This window comes from Ornithorhynchus anatinus, chromosome 4, assembly GCF_004115215.2.
Source record: "Ornithorhynchus anatinus isolate Pmale09 chromosome 4, mOrnAna1.pri.v4, whole genome shotgun sequence".
In the NCBI taxonomy this organism is placed as follows: domain Eukaryota; kingdom Metazoa; phylum Chordata; class Mammalia; order Monotremata; family Ornithorhynchidae; genus Ornithorhynchus; species Ornithorhynchus anatinus.
The window spans coordinates 127,560,259-127,579,993 of record NC_041731.1 but is presented as its reverse complement, the minus strand read 5'-3'; the positions used below and the strand labels follow the sequence as shown (position 1 = coordinate 127,579,993).

Sequence of the window (19,735 nt, the reverse complement as noted above, 5' to 3'; positions counted from 1 at the left end):
GTCAAGCTGTGCGACTGTGGGCAAGTCACTTCGCTTCTCTGGGCCTCAGTGACCTCAACTGGAAAATGGGGATTAAGACTGTGAGCCTCACGTGGGACAACCTGATGACCCTGTATCTCCCCCAGCGCTTAGAACAGTGCTCGGCACATAGTAAGCGCTTAACAAATACCAACATTATTATTATTATTATTACAGTATGACACTAAACAGACACATTCCCCATCCCAATGAGCTTACAGTCTTACTAAGCGCTGGGGTAGTTACAAGCTAATCAGGTTGGACAGGTCCCATATAGGGCTCTCAGTCAGCGTGGTTTAGTGGAAAGAGCCGGGGCTTGGGAGTCAGAGGCCGTGGGTTCTAATCCCAGCTCCGACACTTGTCTGCTGTGTGACCTCGGGCAAGTCACTTCCCTTCTCTGGGCCTCAGTTACCTCATCTGTAAAATGGGAATTGAGACTGTGAGCCCCACGTGGGACAAGGAGCTGTGTCCAACCCGATCTGTTTGTTTCCACCCCAGCGCTCAGTACGGTGCCTGTCATATAAGTTAGCACTTAACAAATACCACTATCATTACTATTCATTCATTCAATAGTATTTATTGAGCGCTTACTATGTGCAGAGCACCGTACTAAGCGCTTGGAATGAACAAGTCGGCAACAGATAGAGACGGTCCCTGCCGTCTGACGGGCTTACGGTCTGATCGGGGGAGACGGACAGACGAGAACGATGGCAATAAATAGTGCTTAGCACAAAGTGCTTAACGAGCACCACTACGATTATAAGTACTCACACCGACTCTGATCCCCTCAAGCTTGCACACAACCATCCCAGACTCAGCCCCCCTTTTCCTCTGCTCCCCCCCCCATCGCCCCAAGTTGCTCCCTTTCCACCTCCCCCCCTCCCCGCCCCACAACACTTGTATATATGTACGTATCTATAATTCTATTTATTTATATACATCTATATACATCTACAATTTTATTTATTGATACTGATCCCCGTTTGCTTGTCCGGATGCCTCGCTCCCCGCCTCTGGCCTGTGAGCCCGTTGTGGGCAGGGACTGTATTTATTGCTGAATTGTACTTTCCAAGGGCTTAGCACAGCGCTCCGCACACGGTAAGCGATCAATAAATACGATTAAATGAATGAATGAACCATTGTATCCCACCCTGTGGGCACTGCGTTCTCGCCTGGGAGAGGCATCTGTCTAGGAGGATGTCTGCCACTTTCCCAACGGTACCGTAGCGTGAAAACGTAATAAACTACTTTGAAATTCGTTGGCAGAAAAAAATCGTCCCCTCCGATCAATGAGGCTCTGGCCACGGGAGGTGTCGGGTCCCGGCGGCCGGGGTGAGAAGGTTCACTGGAAGACCCTTCCTCTCGCCCTCCGAGAATTAAACGGGACATTTTCCCCCACTGCAAACCCGAAGAAGGTATAAATGGGAAGATACAGGGTTTCCATCTCTTCTCTGGAAACGGAAGGGTGGCACTTTCCAATAACCGCAGGCAAGGTCACGCTCCCTACGGGCTTCGAACGAAATGATGAGATCGGTCCGAGGAGACAGATGACATATAATCCTAGCAGACACTGACTCACGCTCTTTATACTCATTTCCTCTGGAGAACACCTACACGAACACATAAAAATGCACCTCCTTGGGCGTTCTTCCCTTCTTTCCAGCTCGACATCTTATTCTTTACGGTCTTCCAATACCCGACCAACGGCAAGCTCCCTATCGACCCTTCTACATTTAAAGCTCGCGAAAGGCCCGGTCTCGGCCGGATTAGGGAGAGGTGGGCGGGGGAGGGCGGACTCTTCCTCTTTTTCTCTCTCGGTATTCCTCGCTCTCTCTTCCAGAAATGTCTCCCTCCTCCGATCCTTGTTTCGCCGGCTCCGCCCCCTCCAACGCTCCCTACGGCCCTCAACGCTTCCTTCCGTCCGTCGGTCTCCTTCCCGATAATAATAAGAGACAGCGATCATCACGCTAATCGTAACGATGATAACTGGAGCCGTCGGCGGCCACCACGGGAAGACGTGAGCCGACTCCCGTCGGTCCGGCTCGACGGACCCGCCGCTCCCACGCCCCCCCGACCGCACACGCTCCTCCGACTACACGCGCGACCCCGGTTTCCCACACGTAACCACACGGTCTCTACGTAAGGCCCACGTGGCCGGAGAGCCCCCGCACTCCACCCGGACGAGCCTCGTGGTCGCAGAGCCCTTCCACCCCAACGTCCAGTCCACCCACGTGGCCGCGGAGCCCCCAGAAGCGACCGTCCACTCTCCCGGGACTACACACGTGGCCAGGGAGCGCCTACGTCCCGCCGTGCATTTTCCGCGGATTCCACGTGAGGCCGCAGAGCCCCTACGTCCCATCGTACGCTCTACGCCGACTACACGCGCGACCGCAGAGCCCCCGCACCCAACGATACATTCCACCCTCGGCTACGTGCTGAGCGGTGGACTGGAGCTAAGGTAAACATCGCAGCCCGAACTGGATGGGAGAAAGCCTGTCGGGTAAAGCCGGCACAAAAATTCAAAAGCCCTTGAGCACCAGAGTGTTAAGAGTAGGGTGTCAGAAAACTTGGGGGGGGGGGGGTCGAGGGTTGAGTGGATGAGGACAATAATAACCGCGGTACGTGTTAAGAGCTTACTCTCTCCCAAGCACTGTACTAAGCGGTGGGGTAGATATAAGACAATCAGGTCCGACAAGAGGCTCACGATGGAAGTGAGAAGCAGGAGAGAACAGTGATGATGATGATGGCATTTGTTAAGCGCTTACTATGTGCCGAGCACTGTTCTAAGCACTGGGGGGGGGATACAAGGTGATCAGGTTCTCCCTAATAATAATAATAATAATGTTGGTATTTGTTAAGCGCTTACTATGTGCAGAGCACGGTTCTAAGCGCTGGGGGAGATACAGGGTAATCGGGTTGTCCCACGTGAGGCACGCTGTTAATCCCCATTTTACAGATGAGGTAACTGAGGCACAGAGAAGTTAAATGACTTGTCCACAGTAACACTGCTGACAAGTGGCAGATCCGGGATCTGAACCCACGACCTCTGACTCCCAAGCCCGGGCTCTTTCCACTGAGCCTCGCTGCTTCTCTACAGTCTTCATCCCCATTTTCCAGATGAGGTAACTGAGGCCCAGAGAAGTGAAGCGACCTGCCCAAAGTCACACAGCTGACAAGCGGCAGAGCCGGGATTAGAACCCACGACCACTGAAACCTCTGACTCCCAAGCCCGGGCTCCTTCCACTGAGCCACGCCGCTCCTCGGTGGATAAAGCAGGGGCCTGGACGTCAGAAGGACCCGGGTTCTCACCCCGGCTCCGCCGAATGTCTGCCGACTGACCTTGGGCGCGTCACTTCCCTTCTCTGTGCCTCTTTTACCTCATCTGTAAAATGGAAATTCTGACCGTGAGCCCCAGCGGGACATGGCTGGCATTCAACCCGGTTAGCTTCTAACTACCCCAGCGCCTGGCACAGTGCCTGACGCAGAATAGGCGCTCAAATCAATATTTAAACCAAAAAATGGTAGGAGAACAGATATCGGATCCCCGCGTGGCCGACCAAGGAACCGAGGCACAGAAGAACGAAGGGACCCGCCCAAGGTCCCGGGGCAGACGGAGGGCGGAGCCCGCTCTGAGTCAGAATTATCTGGAGAGGAAGATGGGGAGGGGTCGGCTCTGGGTAAACTTGGGTTCCTGGATTTTTCTCGCCTTGACTTCAGATGAGAAAAACAAAAGCTGTTACCTGGCACAGCTCAGCAACGGCATCCGTGGCTTTACGGTCCTCTTCTTCTTCCAGATCAAAGCGACTCACTCTCTGCTTCTCCCATAATTCATGGAGAGCCTTGGCCAAATATGAGAAGAGAGATCCTTTGTCAAAACAGTGGGAAGACTTTCTATTTCCACTACCCGCTTTCTTCCGTAGACCCTCAAGGATCTAACCCCCGATGATGATGATGAAGGGAGCCGTTAAGAAGAAGAAGAAGAAGAAGAAGAATAATGTCGGTATTTGTTAAGCGCTTACTATGTGCAGAGCACCGTTCTAAGCGCTGGGGCAGACACAGGGGAATCGGGTTGTCCCACAGTCTTAATCCCCATCTTACAGATGAGGTAACTGAGGCGCCGAGAAGTGAAGTGACTTGCCCACGGTCACACAGCTGACGAGGGGCGGAGCCGGGATTCGAACCCATGAGCCATGCTGCTTCTCCGTTAAGCGCTTCCTACGTGTCAGGCACTGTCCTGAGCGAGCACACGCAAGGAGAGGGGGTTGGACACGGTCCCTATCCCACGTGGGCCTCACAGTCTCGATCCCCATTTTTCAGACGAGCTAACCGAGGTACAGAGGGAGCGACGTGACTTGACCCAGGTCACGAAGCAGACAAGTGGCAGAGCTGGGATTAGAACCCATGACCTTCTGACTCCCGTGCCCAGGCTCTAGCCACTGGCACCGTAAAATGGCAATTAAGACCGCTTCTCTGAGTAAGACTAAAGGGACACATTCCCGAACGTGTCCGCCAACTCCGTTGTGTTCTATTCTCCTAAGCATTGGGTACAGTGCTCCGAACAAAGTAAACCCCCAATGACCACCACTGATTGATGGCTTCTCACTCTAGGCTTCAAGGCTCTCCTTCCTTCTCCCTTTCCACCGCCCACCCCGCACGCTCCGCTCCTCCGCCGCCCGCCTCCTCGCCGAGCCCCGAGCCGCGTCCTCCCGCCGTCCCGGAACGCCCTCCCCTCCTCACCTCCGACAAACCGATTCTCTTCCCCTCTTCGAAGCCCTACTGAGAGCTCACCTCCTCCAAGAGGTCTTCCCAGACTGAGCTCCCCCCTTTTTTCCCTCTGCTCCCTCTACCCCAACTTCACCTCCCCTCAGCTAAGCCCTCTCTTCCCCCCTTTCCCTCTGCTCCTCCCCCTCCCCTTTCCCTCCCCTCAGCACTGTGTTCGTCCGCTCAACTGTATAGATCTTCATCACCCTATTTATTTTGTTAATGAGATGTACATCACTTTGGTTCTATTTATTGCTATTGTTTTAAAGAGACGTTCTTCCCCTCAATTCTACACACTGCCATCGTTCTCGTCCGTCCGTCTCCCCCGATTAGACCGTGAGCCCGTCAGAGGGCAGGGACCGTCTCTATCTGCTACCGATTTGTCCATTCCGAGCGCTTAGTACAGTGCTCTGCACAGAGTAAGCGCTCAATAAATACTACTGAACGAATGGCTTTATCATTATCATCATTACTATCGCTAACAATAATAAGAACGGCATTTGTTAATCGCTTCCTATGAACCGTGCACTGTTTTAAGCACTGGGCCAAATACAAGTTGATCCAGTGGGACGCAGTCCCTTCCCCACGTGGGGCTCAAAGTCTTAATCCCCATTTCGCAGAGGAGGGGACTGAGGCACAGAGAAGTGAAGTGACCCGCTCAAAGTCTCACACAGCTGACAGGCGGCAGAGCCGGAATGGGAAGCAAGGTCCGCCGACTTCCCGGCCCAGGCTCTTTCCCCCGGAGCTTTCTCTGTAAAGAGAGTAATAGCGGTATTTCTTGAACGTCACTTCGTGAGGCACGCTGTACTCGAAAGCCCAAAGTGAGAAAGTGAGACGCTCCCCGCCCTTGAGGGGTAAGCAGGCTCTCGGGGGAGGCGACGTGAAAAAACTCTACGGTTCGAGCGGTTGAAATAAACGAGCACGGTGAGGAGGACTCGGTCCTGGCCCAGACTGTCCCCGGGCTGCCGTTGGACCCCGGACAAGTCTCGTCCTCTCTGGACCTCGGTTTCGTCAGCTGCAAAATGGGGGTAGGATGTCCATTCTCCCCGATTCTTAAACCGGGAGCATCGGGTGGGACAAAGAACCGGGCCTTGATCTGATTTTATTGTCATCGCTCGTTGTGGGCAGGGAATGTGTCGGTTTGTTGTTGCGTCGTACTCTCCCAAGCGCTTAGTGCAGTGCTCTGCGCAGGGTAAGCGCTCAATAAATCCGACCGAATGAACGAATCACCTTGGTTTTCGACACCTGGTTAGCGCTTGACAAATCCCGCACTTTTCGGAAGAGCCGGCTGTAAGGACTGATTATAGGGGGAACCGAGTGAGTCGCCTGAGACTCCGCCTTGTTCGAGCAAACAAGTGTAAGTCCACCTCAGATCACACCGGGAGCACTGTTCACTTCTTCCAACCGCCAAGGACGAAGCAGAGTGGCCTAGTGGATGGAGCCCGGGCCTGGGAGCCAGCAGGATCTGGGTTCTAATCCCAGCCCCGCCATCGGTCTGCTGTGACCTTGGGCGAGTCACTTCACTTCTACGGGCCTCAGTTCCCTCCTCTGCAAAATGGGAACGAAGACGGTGGGCCCCACGTGGGACAGGGACCGTGTCCAACCCCATTTGCTTATACGCATCCCAGCGCCTTAGTGCAGGGCCTGGCACGGAGTAAGCGCTTAACAAATACCGTTATCATCATCATTAAGGTGGTCGGAACCGGTCGATAAGGACGTCGAGCGCCCGGCCCCCGTTATCGCCGACTGCCGAGGATGTCCGAGGGGAAGGGCAGACTTCATTCACAGTCCCCCTTTAGATCATAAGCTTGCTGTGGGCAGGAACGTGTCTGTTGCTCTACTGCACTCTCCCAAGTACTTAGTACAGTGCCTTGCACACAGTAAGCGCTCGATAAAAGACCGAATGAATGAAGGAAGAAAACTCCCGCCCATTTACAGAGTCTCTACCTGCGCCGTTTTGTTCCCTCATTATTATTATTGACAGTGATAACAACAGTACTTGCTAAGAGCTTCCTATGTGCCACGCACTGTTCTAAGTGCTGAGGGAGATAGGAGGTAATCAGGCTGGACACAGTCCCTGTCCCACACAGAGCTCACACTCTTAATCCCCATTTTACAAATGCGATCACTGAGGCCCAGAGACTAACAACAATAATAATAACAACGCTGGTATCCGTTAAGCGCTTACTATGTGCCGAGCACCGTTCTCAGCACTGGGATAGATACGGGGTCATCAAGTTGTCCCACGTGGGTGCTCGCAGTCTTAATCCCCATTTTCCAGACGGCGTAACTGTGGCAAAGAGAAGTGAAGTGACTTGCCCAAAGTCCCACAGCTGCCAAGTGGCAGAGCCGGGATTAGAACCCATGACCTCTGGCTCCCAAGCCCGGGCTCCTTCCGCTGAGCCACGTTGCTTCTCTGAAGTGAAGCGACTTTACCAAGGCCACACAGCAGACAAGCAGCGGAGCTGGGACGAGAAGCCAAGTCCCTGCGACTCCCAGCCCGCGCTCTCCGATCGGCTCCTCCCGCCTTCAACTCCGCGGCCTATTTCTCCTCAGCCGACGGTCCCGGGGAGAAATCACCTCGAGCCATCTGTGTGAGTCCTCCGCGTGCCGACCCTCGCCGAGGAGAGTCTCCCGTTCCTCTCCCTGGGCCGCCGTCAGCTCTTCCATCGCCGCGGCGCGGTCGGCCAGGCGTTTCCCGATCAGGTCCTTCCCTCGCCGGTCGAACTCTGGAAGACCGCGGTGGGAAATCGAATGTCCGTGCGGTGAAGACCCGCTCTGTAAAGCACGCAATCCCCTGGCCCCCTCCTACCTCACCCCACCGGTCTCCTACGACGACGCAGCCCGCCCATTTCGCTCCCCTGACGCCAACCTTCTCACTGGGCCTCCGTCTCGCCCATCTCTCCGCCGACCTCTCGCCCTCGCCCGGCCTCTGGGCCCGGAACGCCCTCCCTCCTCGAATCCGACAGCGAGCGACTCTCACTCCGTTCAGTCCCGTCGAGGCCTCCGAGAGTCCTTCCCTAACTAATCCCCCCTTTCCTCTTCTCCCACTCCCTCAGGCATCGCCCCGACCTGCTCCCTTCATTCATCCCCCCATCCCAGCCCCACGGCCCTTACGTCCGTATCCGTCATTCCTTTATTTCTATTAACGTCTGTCTCCCCCTCTACGCTATGAGCTTGGAGTGGGCAAGGAACGCATCTGTTGTATTGTGATATTCTACCCTGCCCAAGTGCTTAGTACAGTGCTCTGCAAACAGTAAGCACTTAATAATCACGACTGAGCGACAGACCCGCTCAGTTCCATTTCAGGACACTGAGAAATGAGGGTGAGTTCCGTTCATTTTTGGCCCGTCTGTAAAGAAGCAGCGTGGTCTCGCGCGAAGAGCCCGGCTCGGGGCGTCGGAGGACTTTGGTGCAAACCTAGCTCTGCCACATGCCTGCTGGGTGACCTTGGGCAAGTCACTTCATTTCTCCGTGCCACAGTTACCTCATCTGTAAAATGGGGACTCAATACCCGGGGTCCCTTATCCTTGGACTCTGTGCCCTGTGTGGGACGGGATCATGTCTCATCTGATTATCTCGTCTCTAGATCCAGAGGTCTGGACAACGTCAAGGACTGCCCGTCCATCTCTGCGTCATTTATGGCACAGTGGATAGAGGCCGGGCCTGGGGATCAGAAGGTCATGGGTTCTGATCCTGGATCCGCCACCTGTCTGCTGTGTGGCCTCGGGCAATTCACTTCACTTCTCTGGACCTCCGTCACTTCATCTGCAAAATGGGGATGAGGACTGTGAGTCCTACACGGGACGGGGCCCGTGTCCAACCCGATTTGCTGGCATCTGCCCCAGCGCTTAGTACAGTGCCTGGCACACAGTAAAAGCTTAACAAAGACCACGATTATTATACAGAAATTCCTCACCAACAGTTGGAAGGCACTCAATCAGCTCTCTCCCTGCTACCTTCCCTCGCTGATCTCCTACCGCACCCCACCTGCCGCACTATCTGTGGTCCAATGGTACATTCCAAGCGCTTGGTACGGTGCTCTGCACATAGTAAGCGCTCGATAGATACTACTGACTGAATGAATGAATGACTATCCTTCCTCTATAGCCCCCCTACTCTCTCAACATCCATCTCGGCTTTCTCACCACCGACCCCGTTTTCCACGTCCTCCTTCGGGCCTGGAATTCCCTCCCCCTCCCTGTCCGCCAGATCACTACCTTCCCCAGGTTCAAAGCCCTACTACTATGATCACACCTCCTCCAAGAGGATTTCCCTGACCGAGCCCTCATTTCCCCATTTGCCCTTCTTTCTGCATTCACCCATCTGCTTGGGTGTGAATGAGAACTGTGATATTTGTTAAGCATTTACACTAAGCGCTGGGGTAGAAACAAGGTAAGAGAGTGGGGCACAGTCCCCGTCCCACGTGGGGCTCACGGTCTTGATCCTCATTCTTCGGACGAGGTCACCGAGGTCCAGAGAAATGCAGTGACTTGCCTGGGGTCACGGAGCAGACAGGTGGAGGAGCCGGGATTAGAACCCATGACCTTCTGACTCCCAGGCCTGTGTTCTGACCGCTAGGCCATGCCGCTTCCCTTAAGCACTTTTCATTCGCTATTATTTATTGAGCGCTTACTATGTGCAGAGCACTGTACTAAGCGCTTGGAATGTACCATTCGACAACAAGCCCTCCGATATTCACCTCTCCCACCCACAAGGCACTTATATACACAACCTTATTCTCTGCCCTTTCCCCCACCAATCTGTAATTCATTTTAACGTGTGTCTGACCCTCTAGTCTGCAAAATCCTTGAGAACGGGGAACGTGTTTACCAGTTGTATTGTCCTCTCCTGGGAGTTTAGTATAGTACTTCGCACCCAGTTAAGGCTCAATAAATACCCCTGATTTGAAGGGGCACTTAAGCAGCGTGGCTCAGTGGAAAGAGCCAGGGCTTTGGAGTCAGAGGTCACGAGTTCGAATCCCAGCCCTGCCAGCTGTGTGACCGTGGGCAAGTCACTTCACTTCTCGGTGCCTCAGTTCCCTCATCTGTAAAATGGGGATGAAGACTGTGAGCCCCACGTGGGACAACCTGATTCCCCTGTGTCTACCCCAGCGCTTGGAACGGTGCTCTGCACATAGTAAGCGCTTAACAAATACCAACATGGATCCCCATTTTACAGAGGAGGAGAGTGAAGTCCAAAGAAGCTAAATGACTTGCCCAAGGACATACAGCAGGGCTTAATGAGAGATCCAGGATTAAGAATTGAGTTTCCTGCTTCTCGGGCTCCTGGCCTTTCCATTAGGCCACCCTTGCTTAATAATGATGACGACAACAATAAAAGTGATAATTTTAATGGTTTCTACTAAGTGCTTCCTATGTGCCAAGCACTGTAATAAGAATAACTGTGGTATTTCTTAAGTGCTTAATGTGTGCCAGGCACTGGGGTGCCGGGGTGGATACAAGCAAATCGGGATTGACACGGTCCCTGTCCCACGCGGGGTTCACAGTCTCAATCCCCGTTTTACAGACGAGGCCGCCGACGCCCAGAGAAGCGAAGTGACTCGCCCCAAATCACACAGCAGACGGGTGGCAGAGCCAGAATCAGAACCCACGACCTTCTGAGTCCCAGGATGCCATGCTACTTCCCTGTACTATTCTCTGGTGTAGAAACAAGACCATCAGGTCCCGCACGGGACTCACAGCCTAAGTGGGAGGGAAAACAGGTACCGAATCCCCATTCTGCAGATGAAGGAGCTGAGTGAGACAAGGAGAAGTGCATTGACTTGCCCAAGATCTACAAAATAGGCCGGGGTAGGGGGGCGGGGGATGGCGGTAAAATGAGGACAGAGACAAGCGAGAGATAAATAAAGGCTCAGAGACAAACACATAGTGAGATGTACGGGAAATGTGTTCACCAACTCAGAGCGCACTCCCTCAAGCGCTCAGGAGAATGCTCGGCACACAGTGAGCACTCGATAATAATAATGAGAGTCATGCTGGTATCTGTTAAGCACTTACTATGTGCCAGGCACCGTACCGACTGAGTGATCCAGAAAGAGGACGACAGAGCGAGGCAGGGGCGCGTGGCGGCCTGGCGCGTCGACACTCCCCACCCTCATCTGGATGTTTCCCCCCGTGGACGGGGACGGGAGCAGAGGGACAGAGAGCGACGCCGGGGGTTTCTCTGACAGGAACGGGAGGGCAGAGGCCGGCACCAGGGGTTCCTCTGAAAGGAGCGGAGGGACGGAGGAGGCCGGCCCCGGCGGGTCCTCCGACGGGAGGAGAGGGATACGGAGCGGCCCCGGCGGTTTCTCCGACGGGAGCGGAAGGACAGAGAGCGGCCCCGGAGGTTCCTCTGACGGGAGCGGCGGGACAGAGAGCGGCCCCGAAGGTTCCTCTGACAGCAGCGGCGGGACAGAGAGCGGCCCCGGAGGTTCCTCTGACAGGAGCGATGGTACTGAGAGCGGCCCCGGAGGTTCCTCTGAAAGGAACGCAAGGACAGAGAGCGGCCCCGAATGTTCCTCTGACAGGAGCAAAGAGACAGAGCGCGGCCCTGGAAGCTCCTGTGAAAGGAGCGGTGGGACAGAGAGCGGCCCCAGAGGTCCCTCTGAGCAGAGCAAAGAAAAAGAGGCCGGCCCTGGAGGTTCCACTGACAGGGAAGGAAGGACAGTGATCGGCCCCGGAGGGTCCTCTGACAGGAGCGGAAGGACAGAGAGTGGATCCGGAGGTTCCTCTGACAAGAGTGGAAGGACAGAGAGTGGGCCCGGAGGTTCCTCTGACCTGAGCAAAGAGACAGAGGCCAGGCCCGGAGGTTCCTCTGACAGGAGCAGAAAGACAGAGAGCGGCTCTGAAGGTTCCTCTGTCAGGAGCGGAAGGACAGAGAGCGGATCCGGAGGTTCCTCTGACAGGAGTAGAGGGACAGAGGGCGGACCCCGAGGTTCCTCTGACAGGAGCAGAAGGACAGAGAGCCGCCACGCTGGTTCCTCTGAAAGGAGAGGAGGGACGGAGGCCGGCCCCGGAGGGTCCTCTGACAGGAGCAGAGGGATACAGAGCAGCCCCGGAAGTTCCTCTGACGGGAGTGGAAGGACAGAGAGCAGCCCCGGAGGTTCCTCTGACAGGAACAGAAGGACAGAGAGCGGCCCCGGAGGTTCCTCTGAAAAGAGCGGAGGGACGGAGGCCGGCCCCGGAGCGTCCTCTGACAGGAGTAGAGGGATACAGAGCAGCCCCGGCGGGATAGAGAGCGGCCCTGAAGGTTCCTCTGACAGAAATGACGGTACTAGAAGCGGTCCCGGAGGGTCCTCTGACAGAAGCAGAAAGACAGAGAGCGGCTCTGAAGGTTCCTCTGCCAGGAGCGGAAAGACGGAGAGCGGCCCCGGAGGTTCCCCTGAAAGGAACGGAGGGACAGAGAGCGGATCCGGAGGTTCCCCTGACAGGAGCGGAAGGACAGAGAGCGGCCCCGGAGGTTCCTCTGAAAGGAGCGGAGGGACGGAGGCCGGCCCCGGCGGGTCCTCCGACGGGAGCAGAGGGATACGGAGCGGCCCCGGAGGTTTCTCCGACGGGAGCGGAAGGACAGAGAGCGGCCCCGGAGGTTCCCCTGACAGGACCGGCGGGCTAGAGAGCGGCCCCGAAGGTTCCTCTGACAGGAGTGAGGGTAGCGAGAGCGACCCCGGAGGTTGCTCTGACGGGAGCGGAAGGAGAGCGAGCGGTCCGGGAGGTTCCCCGGCTCCTTGGGCCGAACGACCCAGCCCCCGGCTCCGGGCCGGAGGCCAGGGACATCTGTGACGCTCACCACTCTTGAAACGGGAGACTTCTTCCCAAAAGGCTTTGTGCAGTCCGGTCAGGAGTTCTTCCTTGTGGCTAACAGAGAGCTTCCCTTCTACAGCCAGAGCCTCCAACGTTTGGGAAACCACACTCAGTCTGCACTTCGTCTCGTCCTGCAGCTGCGACTTCGCGGATTCGATGGTTCTCGCCATGTGCTCCCAATTCACCGTTCGGGCTTGGATGTTCTGAAAAGGATCACACTTCATGAAAATGAGACGGAAATTCAAGAGGGAACAGCCTCGTCACAGACATCAAAGCCGGATAATACGACAACCCAGTCCACGGTGGTCTGCTGTGGTTCGGGGCAGTGTGGCTCGGTGGAAAGCGCCCGGGCTTCGGAGTCGGAGGTCATGAGTTCGACTCCCGGCTCTGCCACTTGTCAGCTGTGTGACCGTGGGCGAGTCACTTAACTTCTCTGGGCCTCAGTTCCCTCATCTGTAAACGGGGGATTAAAGGTTTGTGAGCCCCATGTGGGACAACCTGATTACCCGGTATCCCCCCCCCAGCGCTTAGAACAGCGCTCGGCACCTAGTAAGCGCTTAACAGATACCAACGTTATTATTATTATTCAGAGGGGGCGGTTCCCCAACCTCCTTTCAGTTGAAAATACTTCACACATGCGGTGAATTTCGGTCATTACTTAATGCATTATCCAATATCTAACAATGGAAGTCTCTTGCTGTTTTCCAAACCTGTGCTGGGATTCATTCAGTAAGTATTTACTGAGCTCCTACTGTGCGGAGAGCACTGTATTAAACGATTGGGAGAGCACGATATCACAATAAACGGACACATTCGCTGACCACAAAGAGTTTACTGTCTAGAGGGGGAGTTGAGCACTGGGGCAGATGCAAGATATTCAGGTTGGACACACCTCCTGTCCCTCGGGGGGGGGCTCGTATTCTAAGCAGGGGGACTAGGGTTTAATCCCCATTTTACAGATGAAGAAACAGAGGCACGAAGTGAAGTGACTTGCCCAGAGTCCCACGGCGTACAAATGGCAAAGCCGGGATCGGAACCCAGGTCCTCCGACTCCCAGACCCGAGCTCACTTCGCTAGGCCACGCTACCGGAACGGGATCCGGGATCCAGAATCCAGGGTCCTACCTTCGGGTGCCATTTCCCAGTGAGTCTCGGCACTCCCTTCCCAACCCACCCATCCATCCATCCCCTGTAGCTTCAATCCCTGCATTTCTTTTGTTGCGTTTTCATATCCGTTAAGCCCTTTCTACGTGCCAGGCACTGGGGTAGATACAAGATAATCAGGTAGGACTCAGTCCCCGTCCCGCAGATTCACCACCTAGGCCAGAGGGAGGGGGATCCATCTCCGTTTTGCCGTTGCGGAAACTGAGGCAGAGAGAAGTTACGTCAAGCAGCAGAGCTAGGATTAGGACCCTTAGGACTCCTAGACCCCCGGCCTTTCCACTAGCCCAGGCCTCCGTGTTGCCTCGTCGTGCCGTCGGCTCCGACCCGTAGCGACCCCGGGGACGCATCTCTCCCGGAAGGCCCCACCTCCATCTACAATCGTTCCGGTAGGTGTATCTCTACAGTTTTCTTGGTAAAAATCCTAAAGCGGTTGACCGCCGCCTTCTTCCACGCGGTAAACTCGAATCTCCACCCTCGACTCTCTCCCGTGCCGCCGCTGCCCGGCACGGGGGAGTTTTGACTCGGAGCCGCCGGGCCTGCCGCTCGCGAGCCGCCGGCCAGGCTGGGAATGGCATGGACGGGCCTCGGCCTCACCCGCCCTCCCGTAGTGGGGACTGGGAGAGGACTGGGAACTCTCCAGGTGGGATCCCGAGAGGGGCCTCCGGGTTGAAGGGAGCTATCTGGATCACTTCTTCCCCAGGTGAACGAGGCCATCGGAGAGAAAGACCGACCAGAAAAAGACTGAAAATCAGTCAGGGTGGTTCACCTTCTCTGCAGCCCCGCATTCCAGACTAGAGGCTCGGGAGAAACACCTTCCTTCTACCAGGGAAAATGGACCGGCGGGGAGCGGAGGGGAAGCAGACGGGCTCAGTGGAAAGAGCAGGGGCCCGGGAGACAGTGAGCCCGTCACCGGGCGGGGATTGTCCCTCTCTGTCGCCCAACTGTACTTTCCAAGCGCTTAGTACGGTGCTCTGCACACAGTAAGCGGCTCAGTAAATACTACTGAATGAACGAACTAAGGGGAAGCGGCCTGGCTCAGTGGAAAGAGCAAGGGCCTGGGAGACCGTGAGCCCGTCGTCGGGCTGGGACTGTCTCTATCTGGCGCCGAACTGTCCATTCCAAGAGCTTAGTACAGTGCTCTGCACATAGTAAGCGCTCAGTAAAGACTATCGAATGAATGAATGAATGCACTAAGCGGAAGCAGCCTGGCTGAGTGGAAAGAGCACGGGCCTGGGAGACCGTGAGCCCGTCGCTGGGCAGGGACCGTGTCTATCCGTTGCCGGATTGTCCATTCCGAGCGCTTAGTGCAGTGCTCTGCACATAGTAAGTGCTCAATAAATACTACTGAATGAATGAATGAATCTGGGTTCTCCCCGTGACTCCTCCACCTAGCTGTTGTGTGTGTGACCCTGAGCAAGTCCCTTCACTTCTCTGGCCTCCATTACTTCATCTGTAAAATGGGGATTAAGACTGTGAGTCCCATGAGGGGGAGGGACCGTGCGTACAACCCGCTCATATTATATCTCCCCGAGCGCTCAGAATATTGCCTGGTGTAATAACTAAGCGCTTACTGTGTGTTACGCGCTTGAGAAACAGCGGGGCCTAGCGGAAACAGCACGGGCCGGGGAGTCGGAGGACCTGGGTTCTAATCCCGGCTCTACCGCTTACCCGCCGCGTGTGATCCCGGGCAAGTCACTCGACCTCCCTGTGCCACGGTTCCCTCGTCTTCAAAGTGGGGATCCGATCGATCGACCAATCGGTCCACGGTATTTACTGAGCGCTTACTGCGTGCAGGGCACCGTACTGAGCGACTGGGAGAATACAATATAACAGAGTGATTGAAACCCTGTTATCCCTCCTGGTGACCTGGCGATCCTGTATCTACCCCGGCACTTAGTACGGCGCTCGGCCCAGAGTAAGCGCTTCGCAAAAACCCTACTGTCGTCGTCATTATTAACAATGAGTCGGTCGATCGTTATTTACTGAGCGCTTACTGTGTGGCCAGCAAGCAGCCTGGCTTAGTGGTCAGAGCCCGGGCTTGGGAGTCAGAGGTCCTGGGTTCTAATCCCAGCTCCCTCACCTCAGCTGTGTGACTTTGGACGAGTCGCTTCACTTCTCCGTGCCTCGGTGACCTCATCTGTAAAATGGGGAGTGAGACTGTGAGGCCCACGTGGGACAACCTGATTTCCTCGCATCTACTCCGGCACTTAGAACGGTGCTTGGCACATAGCAAGCGCTTAACAAATACCAACGATATTATCATAACGACTGAGCCCTTGGGAGAGTACGCTATAACAACAGACACTCCCCGAATGTAATAATGATAACAATGTTGCTATTTGTTAAGCGCTTACTACGTGCACAGCACTGTTCTAAGCGCTGGGGTGGACCCAGGGGGAATCGGGTTGTCCCACGTGGGGCTCACAGTCTTCATCCTCATTTTACAGATGAGGGAACTGAGGCACCGAGAAGTTAAGTGACTCGCCCACAGTCACACGGCTGAGAAGTGGCAGGCCGGGACTCGAACCCATGACCTCTGACTCCAAAGCCCGTGCTCTTTCCGCCGAGCCACGCTGATGAGCTTACGGTCTGGAGGAGGAGACAAACGTGAACAGAAGGAAATAAATGACAGATGTTCTATTTATCGCTACGGTTCCTGTCCGTCCGTCTCCCCGGATTAGACCGTGAGCCCGTCAGAGGGCAGGGACCGTCTCTATCCGTTACCGATCTGTCCGTTCCAAGCGCTTCGCACAGCGCTCTGCGCGTAGTAAGCGCTCAATAAATACTATTGACCGAATGAATAAGTGGTGTGGGGCTGGGATGAATAAAGGGAGCAAGAGTCAGGGTGATGCGAAGGGAGTGGGAGAAGAAGAAAGGTGGGGCATAGTCAGGGAAGGCCTCCCGGAGGAGATGGGCTTTAAAGGGGGTCCCATTTCAGGTTCTGGACTGGACACAATGTCAGAGGAGGTGCTGGATTCTTCACCTCTGGATAAGACCCACGACTCGGAAAACTCTGGAAGACCGGAAGCTCGTTGGGAGCAGGGACTGCGTCTGCTACACTGTCCTACTGGCCTCTCCCAAGCGCTCACTCAGTACAGTGGCTCTACCCCCAGTAGGCCTTGACTAAATGCGACTGACCGACGGACCGAGGAACCCCGCAACCCGGGTTCTTTTTAATCGCAAGACTGTCCACACACGGGGAGCGGGGACGGCGTAATTCCCGCAAGACCCGGAAAATATCTCGGAGTTTTTACCGGACCGGCCTTCCCGGTTATTCGGGGAGAAGGGAACCCCTCTCCGAGGGACGGGCATCCGTCGATGCCTCATCAAGTTTCCGCGTTTGGCCGACGGGGACGCCAAAGGAAAAGGTTCATCCCTAGGTGGAGCAAGAGGATAAGATCCCAGGCTTTTAGGCGAAAAGAAAATGAAATGGTAACGAACACCCGATCTTATTTTTCCAGATGTGAGACGGCTGTCCACATTTAGAAATGTGCCCTGTCCCGGGACCGAAGGTTATTTTTTTCAAAGGAATCTGGAAAACGCGCCTATGAAATATCCCAAGTTAAATAAGCGCGTATAACTAGGCAACGCTATTTGAAAAATAACAGGCCCGGATGGTCCGGACGACGACAGCTAGCATTCCCACTTCCGCCATCACGCCCCGTTTTCTGTATATCAGAGATCTGGGTACTTGGATCGCAGGGTCTCAAATGCCAGTTAGGAACCGAAAGGACATGATGCCTTGGTTCTGTGTGACAGGGAGGATGACGACGATGATAATATCCTATGATAACACGGATGATGTGGGTTAGACCTTGTCCCACCCGACCTGATGATAAGGTTGGTGTCTGTTAGGCACTCGCTACGTGCAGAGCACTGTTCTAAGCGCCGGGCTAGATACAGGGTAGTCAGATCGTCCCACGTGAGGCTCACGGTCTTAATCCCCAGTTTTACAGACGGGGTAACCGAGGCACAGAGAAGCGAAGTGACTTGCCCAAAGTCGCCCAGCTGACGAGTGACAGAGCCGGTATTCGAACCCATGACCTCCGACTCCCGAGCCCCTGCTCTTTCCGATTACCTTGTATCCACCCCGGCGCCCGGTACGGTGCTCGGCACATAGTAGGCGCTCGACACGTACCAACGTCATCATCACTAGAGGTCACCCAGCAGACGAGCGACGGAGCCGGGATTAGCGCCCAGGGTCGTGCTCGTTCCACTAGGCCCCGCTGCTTCTGGAGAGCTTTCGCATTATTGATAATTATGCTAATACCGATAATCGTGGCATCCGCTAAGCGCTTACTACGTACGTGCCGAGCACCGTTCTGAGCGCTGGGGGTAGACGCAAGGCGATCAGGTCGTCCCACGTGGGGCTCACGGTCTCAATCCCCATTTTACGGACGAGGGAACCGAGGCCCAGAGAGGTGAAGTGGCTTGCCCAAGGTCACCCAGCAGACGGGTGGCACTCCACCTGGAAGATTCAACGCGGTTATTCTGTGATTCTAGAAAAAGGCCGACAGTCCAAGGAAATTAAGGCCGCATCCTCCGGTTAGCCCTCTCCCCGCGATATCTGCGGGGAGAAATTAGACTAGAGAAGCAGCGTGGCTCAGTGGAAGGAGCCCGGGCTTTGGAGTCAGAGGTCATGGGTTCGACTCCCGGCTCAGCCACTTGTCAGCCGGGTGACTTCGGGCACGTCACCTGGCTTCTCGGTGCCTCAGTTCCCTCGCCTGGAAAATGGGGATTAAGACTGTGAGCCCCACGCGGGACAACCCGACTGCCCGGTGTCCACCCCGGAGCTCAGAACGGTGCTCGGCACGGGCTAAGCGCTTAACAAATAGCAACGTTATTAACATTATCATTATCCGCTGTTCTCGTATCATACCGCTGCCTGCACGTCCTGAGATTCCCTTAATAATCCTTCAGCCGCAATCATCCCTTCGGTCAAATTCATCCCAATTGTTCCCGCTCTGTCTCTTGAACACTTCGGCGGGTCTAGCAGAGCCTGCAGGGCTTTGTCTGTCTGCTTCCAGAAAGCTTCCATCTGTACGACGACAATGAAAGACAACCAAACCAGAGAGAACAAAAGAGCTTCTGTTAGGGCTTCCAAAAGCTTCCAAAACAGATCTAGTTCGAATACTGACACAGATGAAGTTTTGAAAAAATAATAATAATAATGACGGTGGTATCTGTTAAGCGCTTACTATGGGCAGAGCACTGTTCTAAGCGCTGGGGTAGATACGGGGTCATCGGGTCGTCCCACGTGAGGCTCACAGTTAATCCCCATTTTACAGATGAGGTAAACTGAGGCCCAGAGAAGCGAAGTGACTTGCCCAAAGTCACACGGCCGGCAAGCGGCGGAGCCGGGATCCGAACCCATGATCTCTGACTGCCAGGCCCGGGCTCTTGCCACTGAGTCGCCCTGCTATTTGAAATACTGACCCAGATTCCAAATATTTCAGGCAAGTTGATCTGAGATGTTCCCTAGAGTTACGTTCATTCACTCATTCATTTGATCGCATTTAGCGAGTGCTTATTGCGTGCAGAGCGTCGTATTAGGCGCTGGGGAAAGCGCAATACAACAAGGAGCAATAAAGCCCACAACAAGCTCACAGTCTAGAGGGGAAGTAGGACGGCGCAGCGTGTAGAGCCCGGGGCTGGGAGTCAGAAGGTCACGGGTTCAAATTCCGGCTCCACCACCCGTCTGCTACGTGACCCTGGGCGGGTCGCTTCGCTTCTCCGTGCCTCGGTCACCTCATCTGTCAAACGGGGATTGAGACCGAGCCCCAGGTAGGACAGGGACCGTGTCCAACCCGATTCGCTCGTACCCACCCCGGCGCTTAGTACGGTGTGTGGCACACAGTAAGCGCTCAACAAATTCTATAATCCTCACTCATCATCGTCGGCAGAAGGGGAGACGGAGTCTAAACTGCAAATAAAAATCAAAGACGGATATAAGAATAAAGAGGATTATTTCACCGATTTCCCGCATTC

General features: G+C 55.1%; 1 protein-coding gene across 1 annotated transcript in view; it reads right to left on the bottom strand.

Moving 5' to 3' along the window:
• EVC (EvC ciliary complex subunit 1) overlaps positions 1–19,735 on the bottom strand; it is an 82,058-nt gene that overhangs the window by 24,725 nt on the left and 37,598 nt on the right. Inside the window, exons 8-11 of the mRNA XM_029063591.1 lie at positions 18,627–18,785; positions 12,571–12,787; positions 7,360–7,508; positions 3,759–3,857 (exon numbers count right to left, since the gene is read on the bottom strand). Of these exons, the coding sequence (XP_028919424.1) occupies positions 3,759–3,857; positions 7,360–7,508; positions 12,571–12,787; positions 18,627–18,785 (624 nt within the window). The remainder of the gene's footprint in view (positions 1–3,758; positions 3,858–7,359; positions 7,509–12,570; positions 12,788–18,626; positions 18,786–19,735) is intronic.